Raw genomic sequence first — 13,991 nt, 5'->3', positions numbered from 1 at the left:
AACGGTCGCCCACAAGTGTCCTCTCCATCGTAGTGCTTAAACGCGAATATCTACCACCAACTGACCCCCTTCCAACAACGGAGCGAACGCTTGCACCTTGGCAACCTCCGATTCACTGCCACAGCTCAACTCGACGTCAAACCGTTGAGGCAGGAAGTCAAGTTCGACACGCTTCAAAGAGCCGCGCTTGTGGAGGGGTTCTGTCATGCGGTATAGGCCTCCATAGTCTCCGAGGGCGGCACGATGCAATCCTTTATCCAAGCCACGGCTAGATGGTGTGGAGTTCCCAGATTCCTTGAGATCGTTAGATAAGACGGACGCATTGTGTCGAAGCGGGGTACACTAGATTTCCGCCTCACTGAAAAGAAGAGGGGTGAATATCCGAAACGTTGAGTGAGCTACAATCACCATACCTTCCAGCACGAGCTCCGACAAAGAAGAGGGGATCCATGGGGGGACCGCTCAAGGGTTGTCGTTAGGACACCAAATCTTCAGTGATTCGATGTTCGGACATTCAATGTACCTGCTTCGGTGCTTCGGTGGAGCTGGGGCGATTCTTCGAAGGGGGAGAGCTTGCGGAGGGCTTCCAAACAAACGGTCGATCGATGTCTTGGCACAGATGCCAATCCGGTGTTCCTCAAGCGAAAGCTCCTTGAGCATGGGACAAGGATAGAAAGCAATTCCGAGTCATCTTCAACAGGGTCATGGCATTCGAGGTCAAAACGTTTGATACGGTCGATAGCAAGCAGGGGCACGATCCCTAGAGTTTGCAGTGCAGGGAGCGGAGCAGCATAACATTCGACGTGCAAATAGCGGAGGTTCTTCAATCGCTCAAAATAGTCTGGAAGCCACTCCGCAGCCGATGTAACATCGTCTTCGTCGAAAAGGAGATGAAGGTTGAGAATGCATTGGCAAGAAGGGGAGCAGTAAAATGGAGGAAGGGCCTGAGCTGAGAGGTGACCGACTCGCAGCCAGTCAGAGAGATAGTCCAAAAGATGTGATGTGCGGTCGACATATACGGTTCCACGTTCGACATACAAGGGAATAAGGTGCCAAAGTGTGTAGCCATTCCGCTTCACGAGGGCTTCAACGATATGGTGAATCGGCTCAAAGGGGAGTAGGCGTGCACCGATTCCTGATGAGTTGTTGTCGAGTTCGAGCTACTGCCTTGAGCTGCCAGGGTAGGTACTATTAGACATGAGGTTTGATAGTCTAGAAATTCCTAGATTCAGAAAAGGCGAGTAAGTATTTCAATCGCCACAGCAGAACACGAGTCGCCACCGTACGCAGTGCAGGTTTGTGGCAGGCGACAACTGGTGGACTTGGGCAGGGACGCTCATCCACGGATTCCCAGGCTGGCGCCCAGTGCATTACCTAACACAACGGATACCAAAACGACCGCCGAATCTGACGCGGACCGCCAAACCCACGGAGCGCAATGGCCCACAGTCTCTCTGAGGAATGCACGCCTCTAAAGCACAAATACGACTCGTGCTTCAACGCCTGGTTCGAAGGCTACCTCGAGCCCGCCATGAACGTCTCTGCCGACGCCCAGCAGCGCGAAACCTACTCGAAGCAGAAGGCTGCGGAGTACGAGGAGAAGTGCGGCAAAATATGGGAGAGCTATAGGCTCTGCGTGCAGGTGCGCCGTTTCCGGGGCTCTCGTGGGGGTTTGCTGCTGACAGACGCGTGTAGAAAGCCGTGAAGGACAAGGGACTGGACACGCTCTTGCAGCAGGCCAGAGAGGAAAATCCGCTGACAGAACCACCGCCAGTGGACAAGAGCTCGTCGCCATCGCCGAACTCGTAGCGTGTAGTAAAGTAATCTGCAAGTTCCCTGTATACAACCTTTCCTCTACCCAAGTCATATTTGCAGTGCGCGGCACAATTAGCGCCGAGATCTCGCAGTTGCTTCAGAACCACCATCATGAACTCACCTCCAGAACCAGCCTCGCCCTCGACTTCCACCCCGTCCTCAGGCTCGCCGCCGCCCGAAGAGATAAATTTCCAAGTGCCTGAGTCCCAATCGTCTGGCTCGTTTGCCGCTGGCGTCGGTCAGCTGCTGAGCAACTTCGTAGGGGGATCGAGCAACCCTGGGCCAGCTGGTGCTTCATCAAAGAGGCGTCTCCCTGCGGGTGGATCGTTTGGAAACGCCTCGTCGAGAGATCCCAAATCTCGTAGGCGAGACGATCCCAGAAAATATGGCAGCGGTGGAGGCCCTAACTGGGCAGAAGGACCCAAACGAGAGAAAGAAGATTTGGTCGATCAACATGTAGTTGACCTCCTTCGCAATCGTACGTGGCCACACAATAAATAGTGTAGATCTGTGTTGCTAATAACAAATGAACTAGAACTTGGAGATCCTTTCCTCGAGTGAAATCGGTATTATTTTGATTGTGTAGTGTTCAACTTCTAAGAGCTGCACCTAAGGTAAATTGAGTCCACATACTGTAATAATATGGCATATCGATGATAAGAAGTGAAGTGTAGTGCTTGGGGGGTTAATGCTTTGCTTGTGATACAGTGGCGACAAACCAATACAACAGAGATTTCAATAGATAACAAATCATGACTTTCAGAAAGCACGAACGAAGATAAAATAGATGTAATCAAGAACGAATTAAAATCAGCCAGTCGTTCACCTTACTCTGTCTTCTTCGGCGACGGAGGTTTGCGCTTGAAGGGCCCGCGTCGTATGGAGAATACATGCGACAGCGTCTCTCTTCTTGTGGGGTGTCTCTGTCCACCACGCGCGCTAGCCAATTGTCGGCTACTCGTTCTTCTCTCCGACAAATTACTCTGCATCCTTCTCATCGCGACTCCATTCTCTTCAGTTGCGAAGTCGAAGCCCCTGTGTACGGAGGTAATGCCAGTCGCCATGTCTGTTCTGCTTGCGCTGCGAGCATCCATAGACGGTCGAATAAGTTCCATCGGTATTGACATGACGCTTTCTGTTCTTGATGTTCGTCTTGACACAACGGATGCTGGACGCTTCATATGATGGAGGCCTGACGGCATACGACCTTGGGTAGCGAGATCGATGTGGGGATGATGCTTGCGGATATAACGCAGTATGTCGATGTCGTTCGGAGCGTAGCCAAACATGTAGGCCTTGTAGAGATATCGGGGAAGAAGGGAAAGGAAGATCGTAAGGGGGAGGCACAACCAAAAGTAGGCAGACGGGAAAAGGAATTCGTCGTTGCCGAAAACTGGGGTTGAAAACCATCCAGGAGAAATGAGAGAATAGATTGCCTAGTAACATGTGAGCAGGATATGCTGACAAGTGGGAGGGCGACCTACTGTGTAAGCCCAAAGAAGAACGACACCAAGGAGAACGGCGAAAAAGACCCAGCCCGTCCAGACATTTGTGTTCAAGCCGTTGAAACAGTTGGCAGTAAACACCGCGGCGAAGACCATCGTCTGCAAAGAAGATTAGTTTGGAGTTTGTTCATCATAACATTTCCACATACGGTAGAAAATTCGTAAAGATAGCTGTCATACCCATCTGTTCTAGAGGTTGGGGACATGTAGGCGTAAAGGATTAAGAAGAATATGATCGCAGACTGTCAATGCACGAGTAAGTGTCGAATACCAAGGAAATGAATGAGTGAATTATATACCTGGTAGATACCGTCCAGCATGAAGATGCAAAAGGATTTGAAGCTGAACCATGTTCCCTCTCGCCCGAAACGATACAACTCAGGGAAAGCCATCAACTCTCGATCATCAGCCAACCTGTCGAATAGACCAATAGCGATGACTGGTGCGATGGTCCAGAATGAATTCCAAAACAAGAGGTATGTATATTCCATGACACTGGTTGAGTCGCTCGTTAATCGTTGCTGAATGAGGGAAGAAATAGAGGCTTACTAATTCGAACTCCAGGAATCGTAAATTTGGAACCACCAGAGTACCCCTATGCATACAATATTCTTGTAGAAGAAATTGAGGATCCTACCGGCACGCATGAGCCTACTGTTTCAGAAGGCGGAAGGATTGGACCTACATGTTTCCGTTGCGAGCGTAAGACCAATGACCATGGACAAGTAACAACCTCTTCAAGAAACGGAATTGGCCAATCGCGTAATCGGAAGAGTTGACGGCTTGAAGACCCTCTTCACCAGAGATACCAACCCCAACGTCAGCAGCCTTCGCTTGAGGGTTAGCATCGTGAATACCAATCAACTAGATAACGTTGACTCACCTGAATCATGCTAACATCGTTAGCGCCATCGCCTATCGCCAGAGTCATGGCACCTATGCCATCCTTGACCAACTTGACGACCAAGGCCTTCTGTAGTGGCGAAACACGACAGCATATAACACCTTCGCATTGGATTCCAAGGCGTAGGAGCAATCTTTTGTGAATTTCATCCGAGAAGGCCTAGAAGGAGTATTATTGAGAGCACGAGATACCGATAGATCTGACGTACCTCGGTCAAGGCAGGACCATCGATGACAAGGACGAAACCACCAGGCCGTTCACCATTGTCATGCCCTACGATGGAAGATACACCAGTGTTGATTCGAGCGAGAGGGTGATGTTGTTGAGGGCGTTCGCTCGCGGAAGACGTCGACGTTCGCGGAGGAACGTCTGTAATCACACCTTCGTCGTCCAAAAGGCCGCTCTCCGGGAAAAACTGTTCAACAGCACCAACCATTTGTTCCATAACGGGGCGATGACCACCTCGAATGACGATAATGTTAGAGTCCTTGCCAATCAAGTTCGTGCTATGTCCAATGGCTACCACAACGTGAGTCTAGGCGAGCGAATAGGCAATATGTTAACTCACCGATAGCGGTCTCGAGCTTGTCTCCAGTAGCAACCCAGATCTTGATACCAGCTCTCTTGAGGTCAGCGATGGCTTCAGGGACGCCATCCTGAAGACGATCTTCAATGGCCGTGGCACCCAGCAGGCGGAGATCCTGTTCAAGTTCGTCCGATATACGTTCAATCTTCTCCTCTCGGTCCTCAAGGGACACGGATGCTTCGTGATATCGCTCTGCCCAAGCTTCGTATTCGTCCTCTGCAAACGATCGAGTCAGACATAACGGACAAAAGGTAGGGGATGCATACCGTTGACAACTTTATACGCAAGGGTGAGCGTACGCAAACCTTCGCCAGCAAACTCGTCTAGGTGTCGCTCTGTTTCTGCTTTGAGCTCATCCGATCCTGCCTTTAGCCGTTCGAAGATAACGTTGTCGGCACCCTTGCTCAATAAGAAGATGCGGCCGTCTTCGTCGTCCAGTTTGCGCAGTACGACACTCATACGCTTGCGATAACTCGTGAACTCCAAGATGTTGAGGAGTTCGTAACGGTCTAGTTCGTCCGAAAATGGAGTTTGGAGGCTGAGGATTTCCTTGTCGCGGCCTCGGAAGATATATCCAACATCAGCAGCTGCCTGTACAAGTGCTGCCTCGTCCGGAGATTGTGCCTTGTACTCTATGGCTCCTGTTTCTGGGTCGACCGTAGTAAGCACAGAGTGGCACAAAGCTAGAACATTGAAAAAGCCATTGAGGGCGCGAGCGTGTAACGAGTTCTCCGATCCTGGGGCAGCATGCAAGGATTCTTCCAAGTCCTGTGAGAGGGTCGCATCGCTGAAGTGTAACAATACCCCTTCTGCCAATTTGACACCTGGCGCAGACTGGGGATTAGGTGTGGCAAGTTCTTGCGCAGAAGCAGATGATGTTGATTCTTGGGCAGCTGAGAGACGGATGTCAGTCTTGCTGCGGACTTTCGGAATATCCTTTTCCAGAACGATATCGTCTTCCTCATCTTCCTCTGTTAGGCGAGGATCACCCCTGTACGCTTTGCCTCCAATCGAACACATTCGGAAAACCATGGAATTCTAAAGACGAGATATTAGGTCAAACGTGAGAGCTGAGTGATATTTCACGAACCTGAGTCAACGTTCCCGTCTTGTCAGAGAAGATGTACTGAATTTGCCCAAGGTCGTCTGCTAGATTCCAACTACGAGCCAAAGTCGCTTGGTCTGTCTTTTCATACCATATTTGTTTGTCGAAATAGATAAACGCGGCTTGAATAGTTCGGACGAACTCGATGGATATATACAACGAGATGGGAATGATGTTTTGAAAACTGCGGAAGACCAGTTAGTTGCATATCCCGTAATTCACAGCTCGACACGTACGTAATCAAAGCAAAGGCCCAAGTAACCAGGCCGTTGATTGAGGGGTTGTCATCAGGTCTATCAGCACCATACATCCACGGCGCATCACGTCGATAGTAATAATGTTCCAAGATCGAATCGACGATAGCACAGGCTATGGCCATCAAAGCCAGTAGGAGCAGATTGAGGAAACTGTATCAAGGAAGCATAAGTGTGAGCCCCAACCGGGTATGAGAGTACCTACACTTGGGGGTTCATTTGCCGTTCAACCTTACTCCGTTTACTGGGAGTTCCACCAGAATTAAGGACGATCTTGCTGTCGAGCCCGGTGAATAGAACAATGCCGATAACCCACCCGGTATTACGAAGGACAGTACCGCGCAGAAGGACGTTCTGCATGTCGACTGCATATACATCATCTTGCAGTTTAACCGCGGCGTTCATCCTGTACATGTTCACTTCGGGCCTGTCGCAGTCGATCCTGAAGGAGTTCAACTTGTTGGCACACTCCGCGGCCGTGCGCAGGTGAGTGAGAGCCGATATCGCGTTGCGGGATTTTAGATTCGTCTCGCCGTCCAAATTCTTCGTCTCTACGAAGGCAACATTCTCGTCTTCGGACGTGCTACATATCAGAACGTCGGCCGGGATAGGTTCATTGTTCATGATTTTGACGTAATCTCCGACCCTAACGTCCTCCCACATCGTCTTCTTCCAGTGCGGTTGTTTCGGTTCTTCTTCTCCCAGTATGCCCAGATGCAAATGATGGTGATGGTCGCCATTAGATGGGTGATGTGGTTCATCAAACTCGACATCATGGAGAGGCTCGGGCTGTGCGGGGGCGGGGGGGTCCAATAGCACCTTGTTTTTGCCGCCCAAGAGAGTCACAGATCGGGGGATCCTGAAACCACCATTCGGGACCATACCGCGAACAAAGGTTTTGGACTTGGCGGACATAGTGTTCTGGTTGACCCACTCGCCGCCGCGTAGAGCGCGCACCTTTGACTGGTTAACCCGCTTATCAGACTGATGGCGCTTGACGTCCTCATAGCCATCCTTCAAGGCGGTGATAGCAATAACGATAAGCAGTGGCAGAATGACAAGACCAGGGGAAATTGTGGAGAATTTGTTGAAGAACTGTAGAATAGCGATCGCAAGGAAGAAGCTACAAACCAGGCGACGTCAGGCGGTAGTCTAAAGACTAATGAAATGCACGTACACGTTGGCCACTCTCCTAAATTGCTCCAGCAGGTTTCTGGGAAGAAATGTGATGATCGTGTACTTGGAAGTAATGACTTGGTTCGTAACGTAGATGTGTTCTGGCTTGACACGGCCTTTGTGGTCGTAATAGTCGCTGGGGAGGTGCTCGTTGACGAAGACGATCCTTGGCGGACCTGGGGGCCGCTTCCGAACGAAGAGGGTCTCCACGTTGAAGGCAGCCAGCCTAGCGTACCACGCTCCTAGCCTTGATTTGCCTGCGGCCATTAGTGCAGTAGTGCGGAAACAAACGGGCGAGCTCGATGTTGGCGACGACGAGCTGGGGTCCAAAGCTTGTGGGAGAGAGAAGCAGAGGAATCAAGCGGACATGGTAATGGCGTCTGGCAAGGAGTGATCAACGGCTGATTTCTCAGTCACAGTTGTTTTCCACTGAGCCGCACATGCTGACTCAACAGTATGACCATTACTTAATGACGTCTCGACGCCGCCAGTGGCCCGTTTTCCACGGTCATTCAAAACACATAATATTGCTCACTAATACGGAAACAAAAACGAGGGACAAATATCAAGAAAAAAGCATCTCATCCAGAAACCAGCGAGCGTTCGGGCGCTGCAGTACGCAGGCAAGGGTATAGTTTTCGCAACAAGAAACGTAAAAGAGTCCATCCGAGCAAACTGCGGGACTGCCACCTAGCGGTCGCCAGCCGGGCGCTGGTTTACACCTTCCTTCAGGGCCAACAGTTGCTTTGACCGGAAAGCTTCGTAGTGGATTTGGGCGGTGGTTTCAATGAGATCTTGCAAGTGCGACCTACGCGCACAAAGAATTGTCAATATAACTCAGGGTTGGCAAGAGGTTGACACAAACCTGGTGAGGAAGTTTCGCAGGTGCACAAACTCGCAGTGCGTAGCATCCTCGACGTTTACTACGCCCCAGCGGTTCTTGCGACCCCGGACAGCCTTTCCATCAATGATTACGTTACTCTCAGAACCGACCACAGCGAAGGGAATGATTTCCTTTGGCACCAATGAGGGCACGTTAACACGCCACAAATGTTTCACTTACACGAATGGACTCGTTGAGTTGCACTTCTTCCTCATCAGTGTCCTCGGTGTCGAATGGGTATAGGCGAATGCTGTGGTGTACCATCTCCTCGCGAATCTACATGATATACATCAACTTCCCTGAACAACCGGTCGCACAGGAGATCTATACCAACCATAGCTTTGAAACGATCACGCTCCTCGATAGTCAAGCTATCCGCCTTGGCAATGACCGGGACGACATTGACGACCTCGCTTAGCTTCTTCATCACGATGACATCAATGGGTCGTAGGGAGTGGCCGGTGGGGTTGATGAAATACAGACAGCAGTGAATACGAGTGTCCTGGATGTAACGGTCACGCATAGCTGTGAGCTCTTTCCGGAGGTAAGCACTGTGCTGGTCCTTGATATATTTGATAATAGGATCCCAGCTGCATGAGCCAAAGCGTACGGTAAGTTTGCGTTCAACAAGGCCATGAATAAAAGGAATCTGCGCACCAGCCCTCGTTGTTGATCTGGTCCCCGTAGCCAGGTGTGTCAACGATGTTCAGGCGCAACTTGACACCGTTTTCGGCAATAACTAGTTATGGTTCGTTTCACTTTTGCTGCGGCATACGAGCACACAGGCACTCACCGTGAGATACGGCCTGAATCTCCGTTGTCTGCCTCACTGGCTCGTCTGCTGCAAACCGTCCCTTGGAGTCCATCAAATGCGACGCGAAAATGGTGTTTATGAGCGTAGACTTTCCAAGACCAGTCTGGCCTGTATAGCAGTCATCGTCAGACTTATACGCGACAAAGGGCCTCGTTTTGGGCCAGAAAAAAGACACGTACCAACGACAATGATGTTGAACTGGAAACCTCGCTTCAGCAGCTTGTGCTCAATTTGCTGCGTGATGGTGTCGAAACCGACATAAGAGTCGGCGCGAATTTCCTCGACGGGAGGGAGAGCTACAGCTGCGGCGGCCATTTTGAAGACTGGTGGTTGGGATGGGGAAGAAAGCGAGCAACGTTGGAGGAAGGCTGAAGAAGTTGGGGCGACTTTAGACTCGCGAACCAAATTTGATGCTTATTCTCACGGTCAATATTAGTGTCTACACTTTCGAGATCAATTCGAGACAGGACCTCTTCACTTCACTTCACTCATTTCCAGGCGTCGACTCAGGGCCCTAAGCACATTCACCGCGAGAATAAACTCCTGCGAGATTTGTGCGCATCTGCGAAACATGGAATCCACGAGGCTGCTCGGCCTCCGTATCTTCCTTCTGCATGCACATGGTACTTCCCAAGTTAAACCAGGAGAAAGTTCAATTCAAAAGCTAGAGATACGCCACAACAACAACGTACGTATCTCCCAGAACTACGGTTTCTGGTGCCTACTGAAGTGTCCTTCTTCAAAGTTCACAGCACTCAGAGTATTCATTTTTGCGAGCTACACACGGAAACTAAGCTCATAGCCTATGGGGCACACTCCCCGTCGTTTGGGTGCTCTTCTGGCTTCCTGATCTTCTTTTCCTGCCATTTCGAATGACATAGTGCGTCAGCTGTGCTGTAGATTCGATCAGAGCCACTCGGGGTTTGCTGAAGGGCGGTGACTGACGGCGGCGCACATCTTTGCTGTTACTATTTGGTATGGACTTGCCTCGTGCCGACGTGTTCTGGATGGCCGAGCGATCAAGAAGGTTGCACAACATGTGTCCCTCGCATCCAGAATCGCCTCAGGCCCTGCTATGACGAATTGAGTTTCTCACTCAAGGCTGTATGTTATTTCTCGCCAAGCTACGCGGTCGAGGGAATTGTCCATAGGCACCAGGTGCCTATAACATCGACGACATAGTGGCGGCGGTGGTGGTGTTGATCTGGCAATCGACAGTGCGCCGATGCACGCCTAAACAAGAAACTGCTGTTATTAAGTATGTATGAAGCTTGGGACAAAGGCGAAGGTTTTGATTTACACGCTGATTCCTTCGTCATACCTCTGTGACAAAGGGACACGCACACTGTTCGCCAAGTATGTTCAAATGTTCACGCAGCGGTGCTTTCCGCGAATAATTAACTCGTATCCTAGGACTTAGAATATGGAAACGAGCGTACCGTCGGCGCCGCCGGCGGATCCACACAGTACTGGTGCGCGTACGCGAACCATGGAGCCCACGAGGCTGTTAGTTTCCTCTCTGCCTCCGTCGGTATGTATGCACCTTCTACACATGTCTTTCCCCAAGTTAAATCAAGGTATACCAATGAAAAATTGATGGAAATGCACCACAGCAACAACGTACGCGCGGCTTCTCGTATGGAGAAACCTGCTTCGACGCTCGCAGGGGTTGTTTGATCTTGTCCGACGTCTTCGTGAATACAAGGCGTTCAAGAGCCAAACTCAACAAACTGGTCTTGTGGGAGACGTGTTCCTCGTCCTTGGCAAAGGTTTGGATGCCACGAAGCGTGCTGTTCTCTACGTTTCGGTGCGGAGGATTGTGTGGGTAACGGCCTCCCTAGAAGCTATCTAAGTTGACCGTCGCTTTCCCTCGCTGGTTTGGATCTCATCGATAATCGCCCGAGTGGTTTGCATCGTCTCCTTTCGCCGCTAATAACTGCTGTGATGAAATAGGTTCCATAGAGCAGAGACCATACCTGTGGGTGGTACGTACTTTGTTATTGTGGCGTATTTCTACATGTATAACTTTTGAAATCGAACATTCTGATTTAACTTGGAAGTACACATGCACAGAAGCAACGAACGACAGCCTCGTGGGCACTGGGCTCCATGTCTTTCGTAAACGCCGAAGTATGACATAGGTAATTCTTGTGGTAATTCCAATTGTCCGTTGCAGTGCCTGAACGACGGCGGGAAGGGGTGAGTGAAGTAGTCGCGTGTACTCTCCAGAAGAAGTCCACGCCGCCGTTCCCTGGTTTGGACCTAATCGTTCAAGCGGTGATATTAACTCTGTTTGTTCTAAGACTGAGTGCATGCGTCCTTCCGCTGAGAATATGATAGGTACTAATCGTTGTCTCCATGGGGTCATAGCCAGACTCCAAACGTTCCCGTAGTCCAGTGTATCGTGGATCCGCGGGTAGTACTGAAGGTTTCCCATGCAGCCACGACGCGTCAATAATATAATTCGGACGCGACGTGAATTCACATCACGTGCCCCAATTCCGTTGGCCAGCAGTTTCAGCCGTCTACGTTTTGATTCTGCATAGTACTACATGGATTACAACATTTAGAGCACCTTCTTTGAGTTGTACGATTAGTCTACCGTTCCCAGTCCATCGCAATGCTTGGTCGGCAGAACTAGAGCTCGGTTCCCAACCTGTCGAGAAAAACAGCAAGTGCCGTTCAGTGGGTATATTCATAAAGATTACTTAGATGGAGGCGTGGAGAAAAAGGGAATGGAGAAAGCAGCTACAAGAACCAGTGTGGCGATAATAGCAGCTGGGACATAGGAGGGGCGTGGCTTCGACGCAAGCGCCGATTTCTTGGGCTGGGAAGAAAGAGTGTAGGGAAATATCTGGACATACCCGATTGACTTGAAACCATGGATACTGGAAACAGATATTAGCCACTACTACCGTGAAAGTCAGGCGGAGAACGCACTAGTATCCTTCTAGATTCCTAGTTATCTCCTCCTCTGATCCAGTGGGGACGCCAGCAAGCGAGAGTGTAATCTTCGTAGAATCGCTCCCTTGCTCCAACGTTGTCGTCAATGTCGCGCTGTGACCTGTTGAAAGTGATGAACCCTGATACTTGCGACCAACGGACTTGACAATAGTCGCGACGAACCTGATGGCCATGTCGGACTTTTGAGGGACCACGACTGCACAATCTCTTTTCCGGGTGCGAGTGAGATGTACTTTCCACTTACACCTCCGCCGAACAGCGAGTATTCTCCACCTACTGTTGGCGACGACTACAGCCTCCGCGTCAGCAACACAAATCGTCCCAAAATGGGAGCTCATACCTGGGCCGCGGCGTGTGTCCAAGCTGGCAACCTTCCTGGCTCCGTTAAAAGACTGTACAGATCGTCGGCAGACGCGACGAGGTTCGCGTTGACGCTAACAGTAGCGGTGTTCACGTTCTCCTTCTTCGCGGGCTTGGGAGTGGGTGCAGGCGGCGCATTAGCTGACGTCGCCGCAGGCGTTGCTGAACCCGAAGGCGCTGGTGTCCCTGTGCGACTAGGATCTGCACTGACGGTCAAGTCCTTGCCATGTGTGTTGATGAGGACCTCAGGGAACTCAGCAAACTTCGCTTCCAACGCCGCAGGCAACCGCTTCTTAATGACTTCATACAGGGCCAGGACGGCTGGAGAGGCAGAAGTGACCAGAGACCAGTCGTACTGTACAATGTGTTAACACCGTTGCTTTCCCCCAAATTTCTCTGAGCGTACTCACCACATAGTCGGTTGAGCGGTCGAGCGTATTCTCATGAGAAACTTCAGGAATAGTCAGCTTGCCCTCGACGTCGGTGCCATCGCTGGCCTGGCCCGACCAATCTAAGGTGATCTTGCAATCATAAATCGTGATCAGCCTGGTCGGTCACATCAATTTCGTGAATACGCAGGTTCTGCAGGACGACGCACTTGGACTTTCTCTGCCCGAGCTCGACGTCGCCATCGACCTCCGTGACGCGCGAGACGCGGGCGACCTCGCCGTCGGAGTCCCCTTTGACAGAGATCGTCACCAGCTCCTGCTCAAACCACTCTCGTGCCCATCGCGTAACGTTTTTGTTTTTCCAGTGCCAGTTCGCAGTCGACGGTGGAAGAGCCATTTCGTGTTGCTGATGACGGTCAAAGGGGAGAAATTATTTATTTGGTCAAGCACGCTTCGCGAGAATGTTCCAGGGCCTTCGCCGTTTCTCTACCGGATCAGGGCATCGATTCGCCTCTTCGCCGCAGACGACGACCTGCATGCTCAATGTCGCCCTTGTAGTCCATTATCATTACGAGTGTGCGCGAGCAAATCCCGAGATGAAATTATCTGGTGACAGGCATCCTCGAACTCGTTCAAGCTCGACTCCAGCAAAACCATCACGGATCACCTCATGCTCGCCTCATGCTTCTCTCATATCTGGTTCTCCTGGATGCTGCGTTCGCAACTGTGCTTGACAGCTACTATTCGGTGTAGAACCATCGGAACTTTTTGCTGAAGACGTCCGCGTAATCTTGGAACCCCCCGAGCACGGTACAACGTTGAAAGGGGAAGTTGTCTCAGCCGAGAATCAAAAATGCGACGGAAGGGGGTCCTTGTGGAAGCTAATACAAATGGTGCGAGACTTCATATTTCCGGACGTTAGCAGACGATCTGTCTTCTACAGGTGTTCGCTGCGGGGTATCGTTCAGGCCCTGGAAACAACCGTTCGATATTCCACTTGCTCGATAAGAGGTCTACTGCTAACACTTAATATTATTGAACTACGTGCCTTGTTTTTGCTTCCCACCGGCCGGAGTAAATAAGGTCGCGCCGAAAGAGAACACTGGATTCTACAAAGTTTTTTGGAAGGGATTTCTCAGCTATACTATCTGGAGGCCTTCAGCTCGCTCGACGCGATCTATCGGTGTGGGTCTTGCGACTAGAAGCTGTATCCTCTTCGCATGAGCGCGCCTTTAG

At 50.8% G+C, this 13,991-nt stretch overlaps 6 protein-coding genes across 6 annotated transcripts; 2 read left to right on the top strand and 4 right to left on the bottom strand.

The window, feature by feature from the left end:
• Positions 1 to 36: 36 nt before the first annotated feature.
• Positions 37 to 1,199, bottom strand: PC9H_000599 (uncharacterized protein; the record flags this gene model as incomplete). The annotated part of the gene is made up of 4 exons (XM_036770254.1): positions 37 to 268; positions 524 to 651; positions 699 to 1,135; positions 1,190 to 1,199. 4 exons carry the CDS (start codon positions 1,197 to 1,199, stop codon positions 37 to 39), a joined length of 807 nt encoding a protein of 268 aa, XP_036636099.1.
• Positions 1,200 to 1,438: 239 nt separating this feature from the next.
• Positions 1,439 to 1,809, top strand: PC9H_000598 (uncharacterized protein; the record flags this gene model as incomplete). The annotated part of the gene is made up of 2 exons (XM_036770253.1): positions 1,439 to 1,642; positions 1,696 to 1,809. The coding sequence occupies 2 exons, from the start codon at positions 1,439 to 1,441 to the stop codon at positions 1,807 to 1,809; spliced, it is 318 nt and encodes a 105-aa protein (XP_036636098.1).
• Positions 1,810 to 1,926: 117 nt separating this feature from the next.
• PC9H_000597 (uncharacterized protein) lies at positions 1,927 to 2,376 on the top strand (the record flags this gene model as incomplete). The annotated part of the gene is made up of 2 exons (XM_036770252.1): positions 1,927 to 2,293; positions 2,351 to 2,376. The coding sequence occupies 2 exons, from the start codon at positions 1,927 to 1,929 to the stop codon at positions 2,374 to 2,376; spliced, it is 393 nt and encodes a 130-aa protein (XP_036636097.1).
• Positions 2,377 to 2,642: 266 nt separating this feature from the next.
• PC9H_000596 (uncharacterized protein) lies at positions 2,643 to 7,612 on the bottom strand (the record flags this gene model as incomplete). The annotated part of the gene is made up of 14 exons (XM_036770251.1): positions 2,643 to 3,251; positions 3,300 to 3,419; positions 3,470 to 3,562; positions 3,620 to 3,815; positions 3,870 to 3,953; positions 4,006 to 4,148; positions 4,204 to 4,383; positions 4,433 to 4,743; positions 4,793 to 5,026; positions 5,077 to 5,848; positions 5,901 to 6,099; positions 6,152 to 6,322; positions 6,375 to 7,292; positions 7,347 to 7,612. 14 exons carry the CDS (start codon positions 7,610 to 7,612, stop codon positions 2,643 to 2,645), a joined length of 4,296 nt encoding a protein of 1,431 aa, XP_036636096.1.
• Positions 7,613 to 8,035: 423 nt separating this feature from the next.
• On the bottom strand, positions 8,036 to 9,357 carry CDC10 (cell division control protein; the record flags this gene model as incomplete). Its single annotated transcript, XM_036770250.1, has 7 exons — positions 8,036 to 8,153; positions 8,211 to 8,359; positions 8,409 to 8,504; positions 8,563 to 8,818; positions 8,886 to 8,967; positions 9,022 to 9,150; positions 9,222 to 9,357. The coding sequence occupies 7 exons, from the start codon at positions 9,355 to 9,357 to the stop codon at positions 8,036 to 8,038; spliced, it is 966 nt and encodes a 321-aa protein (XP_036636095.1).
• A 2,389-nt stretch (positions 9,358 to 11,746) lies between these two features.
• Positions 11,747 to 13,152, bottom strand: PC9H_000594 (uncharacterized protein; the record flags this gene model as incomplete). The annotated part of the gene is made up of 6 exons (XM_036770249.1): positions 11,747 to 11,930; positions 11,983 to 12,106; positions 12,169 to 12,295; positions 12,347 to 12,721; positions 12,777 to 12,912; positions 12,965 to 13,152. 6 exons carry the CDS (start codon positions 13,150 to 13,152, stop codon positions 11,747 to 11,749), a joined length of 1,134 nt encoding a protein of 377 aa, XP_036636094.1.
• Positions 13,153 to 13,991: the final 839 nt, after the last annotated feature.

This window comes from Pleurotus ostreatus (genome assembly GCF_014466165.1).
Source record: "Pleurotus ostreatus strain PC9 chromosome Unknown scaffold_1, whole genome shotgun sequence".
Lineage (NCBI taxonomy): Eukaryota > Fungi > Basidiomycota > Agaricomycetes > Agaricales > Pleurotaceae > Pleurotus > Pleurotus ostreatus.
This window is presented reverse-complemented; position numbering and strand designations above follow the sequence as displayed.